General features: G+C 35.2%; 1 protein-coding gene across 4 annotated transcripts in view; it reads right to left on the reverse strand.

Moving 5' to 3' along the window:
• Positions 1-17,997, reverse strand: part of RMDN1 (regulator of microtubule dynamics 1) — a 55,388-nt gene that overhangs the window by 6,091 nt on the left and 31,300 nt on the right. For 3 of the 4 annotated variants that reach the window (XR_006961119.1, XM_047074105.1, XM_047074107.1), the window contains exon 5: positions 2,727-2,816. The exons of the other annotated variant lie outside the window; for it this stretch is intronic. Coding sequence is in view for 2 of the 3 variants with exons in the window: in XM_047074105.1 (XP_046930061.1) it covers positions 2,727-2,816 (90 nt within the window). In the remaining variant the exon portion in view is untranslated. The remainder of the gene's footprint in view (positions 1-2,726; positions 2,817-17,997) is intronic. 4 annotated transcript variants of the gene reach the window in all.

Here is a 17,997-nt window from a genome sequence, read left to right on the forward strand (position 1 = left end):
TGTGAGCTCTGAAGCCAAGACTGACAGAATTTAAATCACAGCTCAGTGACTTCTACCTTTTTGACCTTGGCAAGTTCTCTCTTCTTGCCAAGGCCTGAGTTTGCTGTTTTATAGAATTGAGAGAATAATATATCTACTTTATAGTGTTGTGGTAAAAAATTAAATGAGCAAGTAATAGGAGGTACTTAACACAGTAATATCTTCTATCACCAACATCATTATTAATTTTACTTGTCAAAAGTATCAATTTACTACTGACATTGATTAATGGAAGCAGAAGTAATACCTAGAGTAAGGCTGAGTAGGACTTAGAAATCTTGCTTCAATAATATGGGTAAGAATCAGCACTGACCTTATTTTACTTTTCCACTAAATATAGTCATATGATTTGTAGCAAAATATGTTTTAAAGTATACACAACTTAGGGGCACCTGGATGGCTCAGTCAGTTAAGTGTCCAACTTTGGCTCAGGTCATGATCTCACAGTTCATGGGTTTGAGCCCTGAGTTAGGCTCTGTGCTGACAGCTTAGAGCCTGGAGCCTGCTTCAGATTCTGTGTCTCACTCTGTCCCTCCCCTGCTCATGCCCTCTCTCACTCTCTCTCAAAATAAATAAATTAAAAAAGAAAAGTATACACAACTTATACACTAACCATCCTTTCCTAACTGGAGTTCCACTAGAAAATTAAGCCCTACGAAAAATTATATGAATAATTAACTTTCTCCAATCTACCAAGAATGGTATAGAGCTAGTACCATTCTAGATGCAAGGGAGAAAAGTTAACTCGTAACATACAATGGATGCCTAGGGGAATTTAATTTTCTTACAGGAGGGGTTGAGAGGGACTACTCTCAAGTAAACCCTTTCTTTTATAATTCTTCCTGCCGTTAGTTGAAGTGTTTTTAAAAAACCATCCAAAGATAGGAGTGCCTGGTTGGCTCAGTCGGTGGAGCATGCAACTCTTGATCTTGGGGGCTGTGAGTGCAAGCCTCATGTTGGGTGTAGAGATTGCTTAAAATAAAATCTTTAAAACAACAACAATCCAAAGACAGTAATTCCTTATGGCTTTGGATATAATAATGGAATTAGAAATAATAGTATAAATGATCTTTTTAGTATGTAAATACTAAACATTATTATTTAAAAAAAATTTTTTTTTTCAACGTTTATTTATTTTTGGGACAGAGAGAGACAGAGCATGAACGGGGGAGGGGCAGAGAGAGAGGGAGACACAGAATCGGAAACAGGCTCCAGGCTCTGAGCCATCAGCCCAGAGCCTGACACGGGGCTCGAACTCACGGACTGCGAGATTGTGACCTGGCTGAAGTCGGACGCTTAACCGACTGCGCCACCCAGGCGCCTCTAAATATTACACACACATGAAACTTGCAATGCATCATTTTTAAAAAATATAGCCTTTTCTGTTTCCATTAATACAATTTTCTGCAATTTTTAATTTTTCACATTGAATTTATTTGTCACATATTTCTACATCATATAGCACAGAATAATTTAGGCAATTTTTTTTAATGCCACTGAGCAAACTATGGCATTTCACCGAATCTAAGATACTGTGAAAGTTACAATATGTCATTATTATATGTACCACTAAAGAGAAAAAAGCACTGCCAATTATAGGATACCATTGATTATATAATATAATCTGATTTTAAAGTTCTTAAAATGTGAAAAATGTTGCATATTATTAAATGGAAATATATATATATGCATACACACACATACACGTGTGTATGTATATATATGTGTATATATATACACATACACACATACACACACACCATTGATGTCTGAATAAAAAGCTAGGACTCCTGACTCCTAGCTTTTCTACTACCCATTATATAAACTATGAATTGAGACTATAACTATAAAATTCAGAAAGGCTAGTAAAGAGCTTATCTAACATTCTCCCCATGTATGTTTCCGTCATATTCTCTTCCTTTGCATTTTTACAATGGTCTAAAATATCACAAGAGAAATAAATATGTTGGGTTTTTAGTGTCAGTTTTTTGGGAGTTTTTTGTTTAGTTTTGCTTAGGACAATGAAGTAGTGTTTATGCGCATCATAAAAAATACAAACTCCTAGAAAACATCTGACACCTAACAAAGAGCTTACTATAAAATAAGTAACTGGAAATATTAAAATACAAAATACCCACACAGAGATAATACTGTTAACAGTACTATTACTATTGGATTTGTCAATTGTGTTAGATTGTTAGACTAGACCACACCTCTGGGTATTCAGGACCTTATATAGCACCCTCTCACAAACTCTTGTCTTGGCCACATGACTTGTTTAGGTCCACAGGACTTTACTAAGTGTGATACAAAACAGAAGCCTGATAAAAGTTTCCACACTGGAATTTTACCTTGGAATGCTCATTCTTGGAAGCCACTACCATGCTATAAAGAAACTTGGGCTAGACTACTAAATAATATAAAGAAAAGTGGAGAGAAACAGTCACTTGACAGGGTATCGTGCGCATTCCCGTCCCAGCTGAAGACAGAGGTGAACACAGCTATCTAAATGATCTCAGTTACACCAAACAGATCAAAGCACCACTACAGAGTAAACCCACAAAATTTTGAGAAATAAGCTGTCACTGCTTTAGGTCTCTAAATTTTAGATGGTTTGCTATACAGCAATAAATAAGTGAAACAGAAATCTATTTAAAAAAGTAATGACTTTTAAAATTCATCAGTACCTCAAAATGCTCCTTGATAATGTAAGCATTTGCAATTTTAGCCTTGATGCCTTCATAATCTCCAACATCACTAATACAGATTGCATACCACTAAAAATAGAAGGAAAAAAAACATATAAGAATAATAATACCCCACTAATACTCCACTCAATACAAGGTAAAACTGAGTATTTATTCCTCAATAGTCATTCTCATTCAACAAAAACTTAGCATAAAAACTGAATAAAATATACTGTCATATACAAAGGAAAGTAGACATGGCCCTTAAGGAACTCAAGGACAGGACGTGTTCTACAGTTCTCTATTGAGAACTATAATACAAGGTAAAGAATACAGAATCTCTAAGGAAGTTATCAACACAATGAGGAGACAATGATTCATGTTTATAACCAGAGTATAAATTTTTAAAAATTTGCAATTGAATAACTATCATTTTATTTTCTCATCCTCTTTTCTACAAGCTGCTTCTTCTCCCACATCTGCACGGTTCTAGTAATAAGAGCCACATCTGTCAATTGTGATGTTGTCCCCATAGCCACAGATGGGATAACAGACCCAAACTGAGACAATCTGAGTTTTGTCCCTAAGGACTAAATACCTAATATCCAAGCTTCATAAATTCAAGTGCTGTAGAAAGTCACAAGATGTAGAATGAGAAAAAGAGTCTGCAGAGAAAAAGATGTGCAGGTAACAGCAAAGAGATAATATAAACCTCAGAGCAATCAAACCAGGTTTTCCTGAACCAAAAACACCCTGCCTTTGGGTTTTATTAGAAACAGTAGTTTCTAATAAACCGCCCCTCCATTTTTATTTGAGCTTATTTCTGTGGGGTTTTAAGAATTATAACCACAAAGATTTTAACTAAAACAAACTTCTGTTTAAATCTATTTTCTGCCAAAATCTTGGTAAGTTTATTGAAACTTAAAAAGTATAACTTAAAACATAACATACATTATTTGTGCACGTGTGCACACGCGCGCGCACACACACACACACACACACACACACACACCCCTCTATAGGCTATGCTCACTTAATCTCCACTGAGAGTTACCCAGCTGCCTAAATCCAGGGGACTAGGTGGTTACACAGGGTTTCAAATTTGCTGTTCTGATCTTCTCCCACATATCAGGACTCTGGATAAAAACACCTTCTCTTATGTATCTCACCATCTTCTATATGCAAAACAAACATAAGCTTATGGATGAATCCTAAACATTCTTCCCTGATTAGACTGGCAGTATTTTGAGATTTTTGACATATGTTAAAGATATATTACAATAATAGCACAAAGAGCAGTTATTAACATATGAAGTGCTATATCACTTGATATGGACTGTAAGTTAAAGATGTATGCTATAAACCTTAAAGCAACCACTAAACAACATGACACAGAGTTATAGCCATTAAGTCAATGAAATAAATAAAATGGAATCCAAAAAATTATCAATAAAAAAGGCAGAAAAAGAAGATGAACAGATGGAACAAATAGAAAGATAGGAAATTTAAACCCCAAAATATCATTAATCACATTAAATGTAAATGGTCCAAAACCCCAAATGAAAAGCAGACTGCCAAATTGGATTAAAATTAACAAAAACTAAGAGTGACATAAGTGAAAAAGGCAAAGTAAAGAACTCTGAATTCTGCTTCTCCATAAAAGCACTGAAAAAAAAATGAGCAACAACTATCAAAATCAACTTATTTTTGGAACTCTGAAATTAACCTAAGGCTTGAGGTGACCTGGGAACGCTTATTCAAAGTATCAGATTATTCCTAATGAGAATAGTGAATTCTGTGCTGTTTTATTATCCCACATTCCCAATCTCAGCAAGAGCTATAAAACAGCACCCACCCCCCCATCCCCCGCCATTCCCAATACCTGAGGGTACAGAACAGATCTCACTCATGGAGAATTGTAATCTTTGTTCTGACTTGTTTGGTGGCTCCTTGAAAGACTGGCCTTGTACATATTTCACCTAACTTGAAAAGGCCCTAGTGATAAAACTGTCTCTGGGGTGCCAGGGCGGGGGGGCATTTACTGAAAACATTTATAAACTAGTATCTTAGATTGCTGCTGTCTCCAGCAAATAAACTAATGAAAAGCTTGGGAGGAAAGGCTAGGTAAAGAGATGTCCCTAAGGGTGCTGGAAAGGTTCAATAAAGAAAAGCCAAAAGATGGGGCACCTGGGTGGCTCAGTCGGTTAAGCATCCGACTTTGGCTCAGGTCATGATCTCACAGTCTGTGAGTTCAAGCCCGCGTCAAGCTCTGTGCTGACAGCTCAGAGCCTGGAGCCTGCTTCAGATTCTGTGTCTCCCTCTCTCTCTGCCCCTTCCCCGCTCATGCTTTGTCTGTCAAAAATAAATAAACATTAAAATAAATAAATAAATACATACATACATACATACATACATACATACATACATAAATAAGAAAACCCAAAAGAATATTTCATGACATACGAAAATTATATTGAATTCAAATTTCAGTGCTCACAAATAAAGCTTTACTAGAACACAGTCACACTCACCACTTATGAATTGACTGGCTTTGCTCAACAATGGCAGGGTTGAATTGTGATAAGAGATCATATGTAATATTTTAACTGATTCTTACTGCTGCTCCATACACTGTAAATCACAGTGATAGTGTTATAACCTGAAAGCATTTGGAGTGCCACGCATACTCCATACCATGACACTTTATTACCAATGCATAGGTCAAAGGAAGATAAAATGGACTTCAAATGTCATGCTTTGAAAGCATCGTGAAATGTGAATTATTTTGTTATTGAATTAAATGGCAAAGCATTTTGCTAATTATGCAATAACACCATAGCCAAAAACAAAAACAAAAAGCTTAGGAAAGATCTGAGAAGGCCCTGAGCTTAAGGCTCTTCACAAATTGGAAGTGAAAGCCAAGGCACAGTTTAAAACTGCTCAGCTAAGGGCTAATGGTATGTCCCAACACATACAGAGAGCCCCATGACCAAGAATGGAAAACATTTTGGCTCCAAACATTTTATAAAATGTATGCCCAATCATTTGGTGACCACTAAACTAAGAGAACAGAGACTTCTTTGGCTACATATAACAAAGAACACAGACTTTACAGAATCTGGTCAAGAAGTTACAAGAAAAACAACACAAGCACCTGGCTGGTTCAATTGGTAGAGCATGCAACCCTTGATCTTAGGGTTGTTTGAGCCCCATGTTGCGTGTAGAGATTACTTAAAACAAAATCTTAGAAAAAAGAAAAAAACAACACATACTAAAAGCAGCAACAACAAATTCTGGGAAAGGAGAGAACCTGATTTCCAGATTTACCGTATTGTAATAGTTAACATGTCCAGTTTTCAACAAAAAAATTACAGGGCATGCAAAACATAAGAATATATAACCCACATACAGGAGGAAAAAAATCAAAGGAAGCTATGCCTGAAGAAGCCCAGATGTTGGGCTTCCTAGACTTTATGTATGTTCAACAAGGAAATGATGTCTGAAGAACTAAAGTATACTAAGAACAATGTCTCATTAAATAGAGAATTATCAATAAAGAGGCAGAGATTATAAAATGGAACCAAACATATACTTTGAAGGTGGGAAGTACAATAAATGGAATAAAAAATTCACAACATTGAATTAAGGGCTCAACAGTGGATATGGACAGAAGAAAGAATTAGCTAATTTGAAGGTATCTGGTCAATTAAGATTACACTCTATGAGAAACAGAAAGTAAAAAGAAAGAAGAAAAATGAACACAGACTCAGAGGCCTGTGAGACACCCACATGTCTACCAAAATACACATAAGAGGAGTCCCAGTAGGAGAGAAGAGGAGAGAAAGGGAGTAGAATGAATACTTAAAAACATAAATGCCAAAGACTTCTCTACTTTGATGAAAACAAAGAACCCCAAATAAGATAAATTTAAGAGATCCACAACCAGAAACAGCAGAATCAAACTGTCAAAGATAAAAAAACAAAGAGATGATCTTGAAAATAGGAGAGAAATGACTTGTCATGTACAAAGGGTCCTCAATAAGATTAACAGCCAAATCAGAAACCATGGACACCTGCTTTAGTCTGCTTGTCCTGCTAGAACAAAACACTAGAGTGGTCAGCTAAAATAACAGAAATGTTATTACTCATCATTTCTGGAGACTGGGAAGTCCAAGATCAAAATGCTAGCTGACTGTGTCAGAATAAGGGGATGGGAGCAGAGATATATAAGAGCAAAGTTGGTATACTACTGAAATTAAGTTGATATCCAATATGAACTTGGTAATTACAAATTATGATGGTAATGGTATTACTCAGGATAACAATTAAGAGTATAACTCAAAATATACAGTATAAGAAATAAAAGAATGAAAATGGCAAAACAAAATAAATCTATGGAATACTAAATAAAGGACACTAATGGAAGACTTAAGAAACAAAAGATCGAAAACAAATACCAAAATTGCAAAAGAACTTCTTATTGTCAATTACACTTTAAATGTGAATGGGTTAAACTCTCCAATTAAAAGACAAAGATTAGCAGCAGAATGTACTAAAACACATGATTCAACTATATACTGTCTACAATTTAGATTCAGATGTATATATGTATTCAATATACATATATACATATATATATACATATATATATATATATACATATATATAATATATATGTATTCAAATGTATATACATTTAAAGTAAAACACAGGTAAGTTTTAGGGCACCTGATTTTGGCTCAGGTCATGATAGTCTGTGGGTTTGAGCCCTGCATTGGATTCTATGCTGCAGCTCAGAGCCTGCTTCAGATTCTGTTTCCCTCTCTTTCTACCCCTCCCCAGCTTGTGTTCTCTCTCCCTCTTTCCAAAATAAATGAACAGTAAAAACAACAAACAAAAAACAGGGAAGTTTAGCACATAAACCGTACTCACAAGAAAGCTGAAGTGATATACTAATTAGAATTAGATAATGATCTAATATCAGACAAAACAGACTTTAGGAACCAAACTGTTACATGAGAGACAAAGAAAAACCGTATCAAGAACATATAACAATTATAAACAAATATATGTAGAAAGAGACAATTCAACTATAATAGTTGGGGACTTCAATACTCCACTTCCAAGACTGGATAGAACTAGTCAAAAATCATCAAATTAGTTCTAGGAAAAAATCATCAAACAGAAGACTCAAACAATACTATATACTAATTAGACCTAGCTAGCATACATGTACAGAACACTCTACCCAACACCGTATTCTTCTCAATTCACATGGAATATTTTTCAGGATAGACAAGATACTAGGCCATAAAAAAGCCTCAAATTTTAAAAGACAGAAACCAAAGTATGTTCTCTGACCACAGTAAAATGAAAATGGAAATTAATAAAAGAAGGAAATTTGGATGATTCACAATTATGTGGAAATTAAAAAAACACATTCCTAAATAACACATTCAAATAAGAAATCACAAGAAAAAATTTTAAATTCCCTAAGAACAAAAACAACACAACATAACAAAATTTGTGGGATTTAGCAAAATTGTATTCAGAGGGAAACTTATAGCTGTAAATGGTTACCTTAAAGAAAGATATCAAGATGTGGCTGGGTGTCTCAGTTGGTTAAGCATCCCACTCTTGATTTTGGCTCAGGTCATGATCCTGTAGTTTGTGGGTTTGGGAGCCTGCCTGGGATTCTTTCTCTCCCTGTCTTATACTCCTCCCCTGCTCAATCTCACATGCTCTCTCTCAAAATAAACAAACTTAAGAAAAAAAATAAAAAATATATATTTAAAGAAATCAAGTCAATAATCTAACCTTATACCTTAAGAAACTAGAAAAAGAAGGGGCACCTGGGTGGCTCAGTCAGTTGAATTCCCAACTCTTGATTTTGGCTCAGGTCATGATCACAGGATCATGGGCATGAGCCCCATGTCCGGCTCCGCACTTAGTATGGTGCCTGCTTAAGATTCTCTCTCTCTCTTCCCCTGCTCCCCTCCCCTGCTCACACACTCTCTCTCTAAAATTAAAAAAAAAACAAAACAAAACCTAGAAAAAGAAGAGCAAATTAACCTAAAGTAAACAGAAGGAAGGGAATAATAAAGATTAGAGTGGAGATAAATAAAATAAAGAATAGGAAAAATGGGGAAGAGCAGCAAAACCAAGTTAATTTTCTGAAAAGATCTACAAAATTTATAAACCTTTAGCTAGACATAATAAGAGAACAAAAGTTAAATTACTAAAATCAGGAGTCAAAGAGGGCATACATTACTACTAACCTCAGTAATAAATCTAGGAATAAAAAAGATTATAAAGGAATAGTAGCAACAATCATATGGCAACAGATTAAGTGACCTAGAAAACCTGCAAAATTCCTAGAAACAACAATCCAACTGATGTAAGAATAAGCAAAAAATCCGAAAAATTGAATAATAAGTAATAATAAAGAGTTAGTAATCAAAAGAACTTCCAGCAAAGCGAAGGCCAGGACCAGATGGCTTCACTAGTGAATTCTACCAAATGTTTAAAAAGAATTAACACCAAGCTTCTATCAATTCTTCCCAAAAAAAAAAAAAAAAAAACCCAGAAAAAGTGAACATGCCTCTAAGTATTCTATGACACCAGTGTTACTTTGATATCAAAACCATCACAAAACATCACAACAAAAGAAACCTAATATAGTTGCAAAAACTGTCAGTAAAATACTAGCAAACCAAATTCAGTAGATCATTAAAAAAATCATTCACCACGATCAAGTGGGATTGATCCCTGGGATGCAAAAACAATTCAACATACACAAATCAATCAAAGTGATGTATCACATTAACAGAAAGAAAAGAATCATATTTAAAAATTTTTTTTTCAACGTTTATTTATTTTTGGGACAGAGAGAGACAGAGCATGAACGGGGGAGGGCCAGAGAGAGAGGGAGACACAGAATCGGAAACAGGCTCCAGGCTCTGAGCCATCAGCCCAGAGCCTGACGCAGGGCTCCAACTCACGGACTGCGAGATCGTGACCTGGCTGAAGTCAGACGCTTAACCGACTGCGCCACCCAGGCGCCCCAAGAATCATATTTTAATACATGCAGAAAAAGAATCTGACAAAATTCAACATCCCTTCATGATAAAAAAAAAAAAAAAACAAAAAAACTCCTAACAAGTTGAATTAGACATAGAAGGAACATATCTCAACATAATAAAGACCATACGTGATAAACCACAGCTAACATCATACTCAATGATGAAAGGCTTAAGATGTCCTCTAAGATCAAGAATAAGACAAGGGTACCCACTTTTACCACTCCTATTCAACACAGTAATTGAAGTCCTACCCAGAGCAATCAGGCAAGAAAAAGAAATAAAAGGTATCAGAATTGGAAAGGAAGAAGTAGAATGTCTCTATTTGTACATGACATGATTCTATATATAGAAAGTTGTAAAGATGCAACCAAATTCAAACAAAAATCTGTTTAATCAACAAATTCAGTAAAGTTGCAAGATATAAAATTAACATGTAAATATCAGTAGCATTTCTATATGCTAGCAACAAATTTTCTGACAAAGAAATAGATCCCATTTACAAGAGCCTCAAAAACAACCAAATAGGATAAATGTATATAAGAAGGCCAAAGATTTCTACTCTGAAAACTGCAAGACAGTGATGAAAGAAAACAAAGAAGATACAAATAAATTGAAAGGTAATCACTATTTGTGCCCTGGAAGTATTAATATTGTTGAAACGTCAATAGCACCAAAATCTGTGTATAGATTCAACACAATCCTCATCAAGATACCAATGGCATTTTTTTACAGATGTAGAAAACAACATACCTAAAATTTATAGGGAATCACAAAGACCCTGAATAGCCAAAGAAATCCTGAGAAAGGAGAACAAGTATAAAGCTATAGGCATTAAAAGAGCATGGCACTGCATAAAAACAAACAAATGAGACAGAACTGAGAACCCAGAAATAAACCCAAGACTATACAGTCAACTAATATCTGACAAGGGAACCCCGAATATTCAATTGAGAAGGACAGACTACAAAAATGGCACTAGGGTTACTGGATATTCACATGTATAAGGAATAAACGTTACACCACTCACAAAAATTAACTCAAAATAAGTTAAAGGCTTAAATGTAAAACCTGAAACTATGCAACTCCTAAAGAAAACAGGAATAAAGCCTCTTAACATGAGTCTTGGTAACGATTTTTTGGATATGACACCTAAAGCACAGGCAATGAAATAAAAAATAAACAAGTGGGACTACATCAAACTAAAAAGCTTCAGCACAGGAAAATAAACCATCAACAAAATGAAAAGTGTACCTAACGGGAGAAAATATTTGCAAATGATCTATGTAATAAGGGGTTAATATCTGAATTATAATTCATACAATTACATACAATTTAACAGCAGAAGAAAAATCAGTGCAATTAAAAAGTGGGTAGAGGACCTGAATAGACATTTCTTCAAAGATGATATATTGAGGTGCCTGGGTGGTTCAGTGGGTTGAGCATCCGACTTCAGCTCAGGTCATGATCTCACAGTTTGTGGGTTCCGGCCCTGTGTCGGGCTCTGTGCTGACAGCTTGCTCAGAGCCTGGAGCCTGCTTCGGATTCTGTGTTTCCTTCTCTCTCTGCCCCTCCCCTGCTCACACTCTGTTTCTGTATCTCAAAAATAAATAAATGTAAAAAAAAATTAAAAAAAAATTCAAAGATGATATATGAAAGACCAACAGGTGCATGAAAAGATGCTCAACATCACTAGTCATTAAAGAAATGCAAATTAAAATAGCAATGAGGCATCACCTCAAATCTGTTAGAATGGCCATCATCAAAAAGAGATAGAGGCACTTGGGTGGCTCAGATGGTTGAGCATCCTACTCTTGATTTCGGCTCAGGTCATGATCTCACAGTCATGGGATTGAGCCCCACGGAGCCTGCTTGGTATTCTCTCTCTCTCTCTCTCTCTCTCTCTCTCTCTCTGCCCCTCTCTCTCTCACACGTGCACTCTCTCTCTCTCAAAATAAACTTAAAAAAAAAAAAAAGGAAATAAATGCTGGCATGGATGTGGAGAAAAGGGAACCCTTATGCACTGTTGGTGGGATTTTAAATTGTTACAGCCCCTATGGAAAACAGTATGGAAGATCCTCAAAAACAAATTAAAAATAGAATTACCATATGATCCATCATTTCTACTTGGGAATTTATCCCCCCAAAATGAAATTACCTATTTGAAAAGATATCTGTACCTCTATGTTCATAGTAGCGTTTACAATAGCCAAGACATGGAAACAACCTAAGTACAGATCCAATAGAAGATGAATAAAGCAGTTGTGTGTGTGTATGTGTGTGTGTGTGTGTATGTGTGTGTGTACACATACACAATGAAATATTATTCAGATATAAAAAAAAAAGGAAATTCTGCCATTTGCAACAACATAGACTCTGAAAGCATTATGCTAAGTGAAATAAAAGTACTGTATGATTTCACTTATATGTGGAATCTTAAAAAACAAACAAAAAAAAAGGCATAAGACTTGTGGCTACCAGAGGCGGAAGGTAAGAGGAAGGGGAATTGAAGGAAGATGGTCAAAATGTATAAACTTCTAGTTATAAAATAAATAAGTACAGCTGAAAAACACAAATTTAAACTGTGTGGATCCACTTATGCATGGATTTCTCTTGAGAAAATACAGTGTGAATTTATTTTCCTTATGATTTTTTTTTAGTAATACTTTCTTTTCTGTAATTTACTTTATAGGAGAATACAGTATATAAGACCTATAACATACAAAATAATGTATTGATTATTTACGTTATCATTAAGGCTTCCAGTCAACAGGTTATTAGAAGTTAAGTTTTTGGAACGTCAAAAGTTTTATGTGGATTTTCAACTGCATAGGGATTAGCATCCCTTGTTGTTCAAGGGTGAACTATATTAGGGATGTAATGTACAACATGAAGACTATAGCTAAACTTGATGTATCATATATAGAGAAGTTGGTAAGAGAGTAAACCCTAAGAGTTCTCATCACAAGGAAAAAATACTTTTCTTTTTTTCTTCTCTTTCCTTTTTACTGCATCTATATTAGAAGATGGATTATCAGCTGAACCGACTGTAGTAATCACTTCACAGTATATGCAAATCAAACCACCATGCTGTAGACCTTAAACTTACACAGTGATGTATGTCAATTCTTCCTCAATAAAACCAGAGAAAAAGAAAAAACTAAAGACTAGTGTCTCTTATGATATAAAATTCCTCAACAAAATAATGGCAAGCTGAATTCAGCAGCCTATTAAAAGGATTACACAACATGACCAAGTGAGATTTATCCCAAAATACAAGGTTAATTCACCATACAAAAATCAATTGAGGGAAGATACCACATTAACAGAATGAAGGGGGAAGAAATCAACATGATGATCTCAACAGACACAGAAAAAAGCATCTGACAAATTCCAACACCCTTTCATGATAAAAACACTCCACAAACTAGTTGCTGGAAGGAAACATTCTCAATCTGATTAGGAGCATTTATGGAAAGCCCACAGTTAACGTCACAGTTGGTGGTGAAAGCCTAGCAGCTTTCCTCCTACAATCAGGAACAAGACAAAGATATCCGCTTTTGTCACTTCTTCTCATCATTGTACTGGAAGTTCTGGCCAGGAAAACAAAGCAAGATTAAGAAATAAAAGGTGTCCAGGGCGCCTGGGTGGCACAGTCAGTTAAGCATCTGACTTCAGCTCGGGTCATGATCTTGTGGTTTGGGGGTTCGAGCCCCGCATCAGGCTCTGTGCTGGAGAGGGGAGAGGGGAAAATGGGTGATGGGCATTGTAAGGGCACTTGTTGGGATGAGCACTGCGTGTTGTATGTAAGCAATGGATCACAGGAATCTACCCCCAAAACCAAAAGCATACAGTACACACTGTATGTTAGCCAACTGGACCATAAATTCTATTAAAAAATAATAAAAAAAATTATTTTTATTGATCACAAACTGAATTAATATTTTGGTTTTATTGGATTACATTATTAAAATTTATTTTTCCTCACTTTCACTTTTTAAAAAGAAAAGAAAAAAGAAAAACCCTAAATAGGGGCACCTGGGTGGCTAAGTTAGTTGAGTGTCCAACTCTTGATTTCGGTTCAGGTGATGACCCCATGATCATGGGACGGAGCCCCCTATCAGGCTCCCTGCTGTGCGTGGAGCCTACTTAAGATTCTCTCTTTCCCCCTCTGCCCTCTTGTCCACTCACCTACTCGCTAAAAGAAAAAAAAGAAAAAATAAAAACCCTAAATAATCTACAAAAAAACTAGTAGATAGAACCAATAAATGAGTTTAGCAAAGCTATAGTATATAAGATCAAATGTCAGTTGCACTCCTATACACTAGCAATGAACAATCTGAAAATGAAATTAAGAATTCCAATAGCATTAAAAAGAATAAAATACTTAAAGAATAAATCTAACCAAAGAAGTACAAGACTTGCACAATGAAAATTACAAAACACTGTTGGAAAAAAAAAAAAAAAGGATCTAAATAAATGGAAAGACAACACTTGTCTGTGGATTGGAAGATACAATGCTGTCAAAATGGCAAACTACTCCCGAAACTACTCTACAGACTCAATGAAATCCCTATCAAAAACCCAACTGGCTCCTTTGCAGAAATTTATAAGCTGATCCTAAAATATGTATGAAAATTGAAGAAACTCAGAATTCTCAAAATCATCTTAAAAAAGAACAGAGGACTCACAGTTACTTATTTCAAAACTTTTCACAAAGCTATAGTAATGAAGACATCGTGATACTGGCACAAAGACCAACAGGTCTACGTGTAGACTGATGAAAGAGAATTGAGAATTCAAAAATAAACTCATACATTTATGTTCAACTGATTCTCATCAAGGATGAAAATGGAGAAAAAAGAGTCAACAAATGGTGCTGGGACAACTGGAAATTTACATGGAAAAGAATGGATTTGAACTCCTACTTCACCATGTGTAAAGGTTAACTTTTTAGGATCAAAGACTAAATGTAAAGGCTAAAAGATATAAAACTCTTAGAAACAAATAGGTGAAAATCTGTGTAATTTTGGACTGGACAAGAGTTTAGATATGACACCAAAAGCACAAGCAATCAAAGAAAACTAAACTGGACTTCTTCAAAATTAAAAACTTATGCATCAAAGAAATCATCAAGAAAGTAAAAAGACAATCCACATAATGGGAGAAAATACTTGCACATTATATATATAACCAGAGACTAATATTCAGAAAACACTCTTAAAACTAAATAAAGGGGACCCTGGGTGTCTCAGCTGTGAGTGTCCAACTTCGTCTCAGGTCATGATTTCATGGTTCATGAGTTTGAGCCCCACATCAGGCTCGCTGCTGTCAGTGCAGAGCGTGCTTTAGATCCTCTGTCCCCCTCTCTCTTTGCCCCTCTCCACTTGTGCTCTCTCTCTCTCAAAAATAAACAAACAAACAAAACCCTCAACAATAAAAAGACAAACCCAGCTTAAAAATGGGCAAAGAATTTGAATAGATATTTCTCCAAAGAAGATATACAAATGTCAAATAAGCACATGAAAAGATGCTCAACATCATTACTCATTAGAAAATGCAAGTCAAAACTATAAGAAACCACTTCACACCCAGTAATTGTTAATTTTTTTTAATGGATAATTACAAGAGTTAGCAAGGTTGTGAAGCAACTGGAACCCTCTCATACATTGCTGTCAGTAATGTAAAATAGTACAGCTACTTTGAAGAACAATTTGACAGTTCCTCAAAAAAGAATTACATAGAATTACCCAGCAAGTCCATTCCTAGATACTCAAAAGAACTATAAACAGGTATTTAAACAAATATTTGTACATGACTGTTGATAGTTATACTATAAACAATATCCAAAAATGTGGAAATAATCCAAATGTCCATCAACTAATCAATGGGTAAACAAAATGTGGTATATATCCATACAATGGAATATTATTCATCCATAAAAAGGAATAAAGTACTGATACATGTTACAATGTGGATGGGCCTCAAAAACATGATAAGTGAAAGATGTCAGACACAAACGATCCCATTCTGTATGACTCCACTTCTAGGAAATATCCTGAGTAGGTAAAGCCATAGCGACAGAAAGCAGATTAGTGTTTGTCAAGGGCTGGGAATAAGAGTAAATAGAAAGTGACTACTTAATGGGTACAGGGTTTCCTTCCAGGGTGATACAAGTGTTCTGGAACTACATAGAGGTAATGGTTACACCACATTGTAAATGTATTAAATGTCACTATATTGGGCACTTTAAAATGGTTAATTTTATGTTGTGTGAAGTTACCTCAATAAGAAAAAAAAGAAGTGAAAGCAGACGTTCACACAAAAACTTGTACACAATTGTTTACAGTGCTATTATTCATAATAGCAAAAAAGTAGAAACAACCTAAATGTTCACTAGTTGATGGATAAACAAAACTGGTATACCCAAACAATGAAGTATTAGTCATAAAAAAAATGAAGTACTGTCACATACTCAGTATGGATAAACCTTGAAAATATTATGCTAAGGGAAAGAAGCCAAACACACAAAGGACACATATTATATGATTCCATTTATACAAAATGTCTAGAACAGGCAAATTCACAGAGACAGAAACTAGATTAGTGCTTGTCAGGGGACAGAAAGTGGAGAATTGGGATTAACTGGTAATAAATAAGATTTGTTTTGGGAGTAACAAAAATATTCTGGAATTAGACAGTGATGATGACTGCACAACACAGTGAAAATGCTAAAAATCTACTGCAGTGTACGTTATTACAATGATGAATTTTATATGATGCAAAATACAGAAGTAAAAATCAAAGACTTATCACCTGTTTACAAGTATATGTTAAATATAAGGACACAATCAGTTAAAAGTAAAAGGACAGAAAAGGACGTAACATGCTACAAATTCTTTCATTAATCAAAAGAAAATAAGAGTTGCTATGTTAATATCAAAGTAGACTATAAAACCAAAAGAAAAAGAAAAAAACAAAAAAACCCAAGAGTTATTTCAAAGATAAAGGGGATCATTTTATAATGATAAAGAGGTCAATGCATCAAGAAAATATAATCAATCCTAAATGTTTATATTCCTAATAACAGCACTTTAAAATACATGCTACAAAAATTAATAAATTGCAAAAAGGGGCACCTGGGTGGCTCAGTCAGTTGAGGGTCCTTGATTTCAGCTCAGGTCATGATCCCAGGGTTATGGGATCAAGCCAAGCATCAGGCTGTGTGCTGACCATGGAGCCTGCTTAGGATTCTCTCTGTCTCTCTCTCTTTCTCTCCCTGCCTCTCTTCCCCTGTTAATGCTCTCTCTCTCTAAAAAATTTTTTTAAATAAAAACAAAAACAAAAACGCAATACCTATCAAATTAACCAGGATTCTTCACAGAGCTAGAACAAAAAATCCTAAAATCTATATGGAACCAGAAAAGACACCGATAAGCCAAAGCAATCTTGAAAAAGAAAACCAAAGCAGAAGGCATCACAATCCTGGACTTCAAGATGTATTACAAAGCTGTAATCATCAAGACAGTATGGTACTGGCACAAAAACAGACACTCACATCAATGGAACAGAATAGAGAACCCAGAAATGGACCCACAAACCAATGGCCAACTAATCTTGACAAAGCAGGAAAGACCATCCAATGGAATAAAGACAGTCTCTTCAGCAAGTGGTGCTGGGAAAAATGGACAGCGATATGCAGAGAAATGAACTTGGACCACTTTCTTACACCATACACAAAAATAAACTCAAAATCGATGAAAGACCTAAATGTAAGACAGAAAGCTATCAGAATCCTTGAGGAGAAAGGCAAAAATCTCTTTGATCTTGGCCACGGCAACTTCTTAACTTCTTTCCTTCCAGAGGCAAGGAAAACAAAAGCAAAAATGAACTACTGGGACCTCATCAAAATAAAAAGCCTTCTGCACAGTGAAGGAAACAATCAGCAAAACTAAAAGGCAACCAACAGAATAGGAGAAGATACTTGCAAACGACATATCAGATAAAGAGTTAGTATCCAAAATCTATAAAGAACTTATCAAACTCAACACCCAAAAAACAAATAATCCAGTGAAGAAATGGGTAAAAGACATGAATAGATACTTCTCCAAAGAAGACATCCAGATGGCCAACTGACACATGAAAAAATGCTCAACATCACTCATTATCAGAGAAATACAAATCAAAACCAC

The sequence above is a fragment of the Lynx rufus genome, unplaced genomic scaffold, assembly GCF_022079265.1.
Source record: "Lynx rufus isolate CCGP_SWC_20201006 ecotype Redwood Valley unplaced genomic scaffold, mLynRuf1.p SCAF_12, whole genome shotgun sequence".
NCBI classification, from domain to species: Eukaryota; Metazoa; Chordata; class Mammalia; order Carnivora; family Felidae; genus Lynx; species Lynx rufus.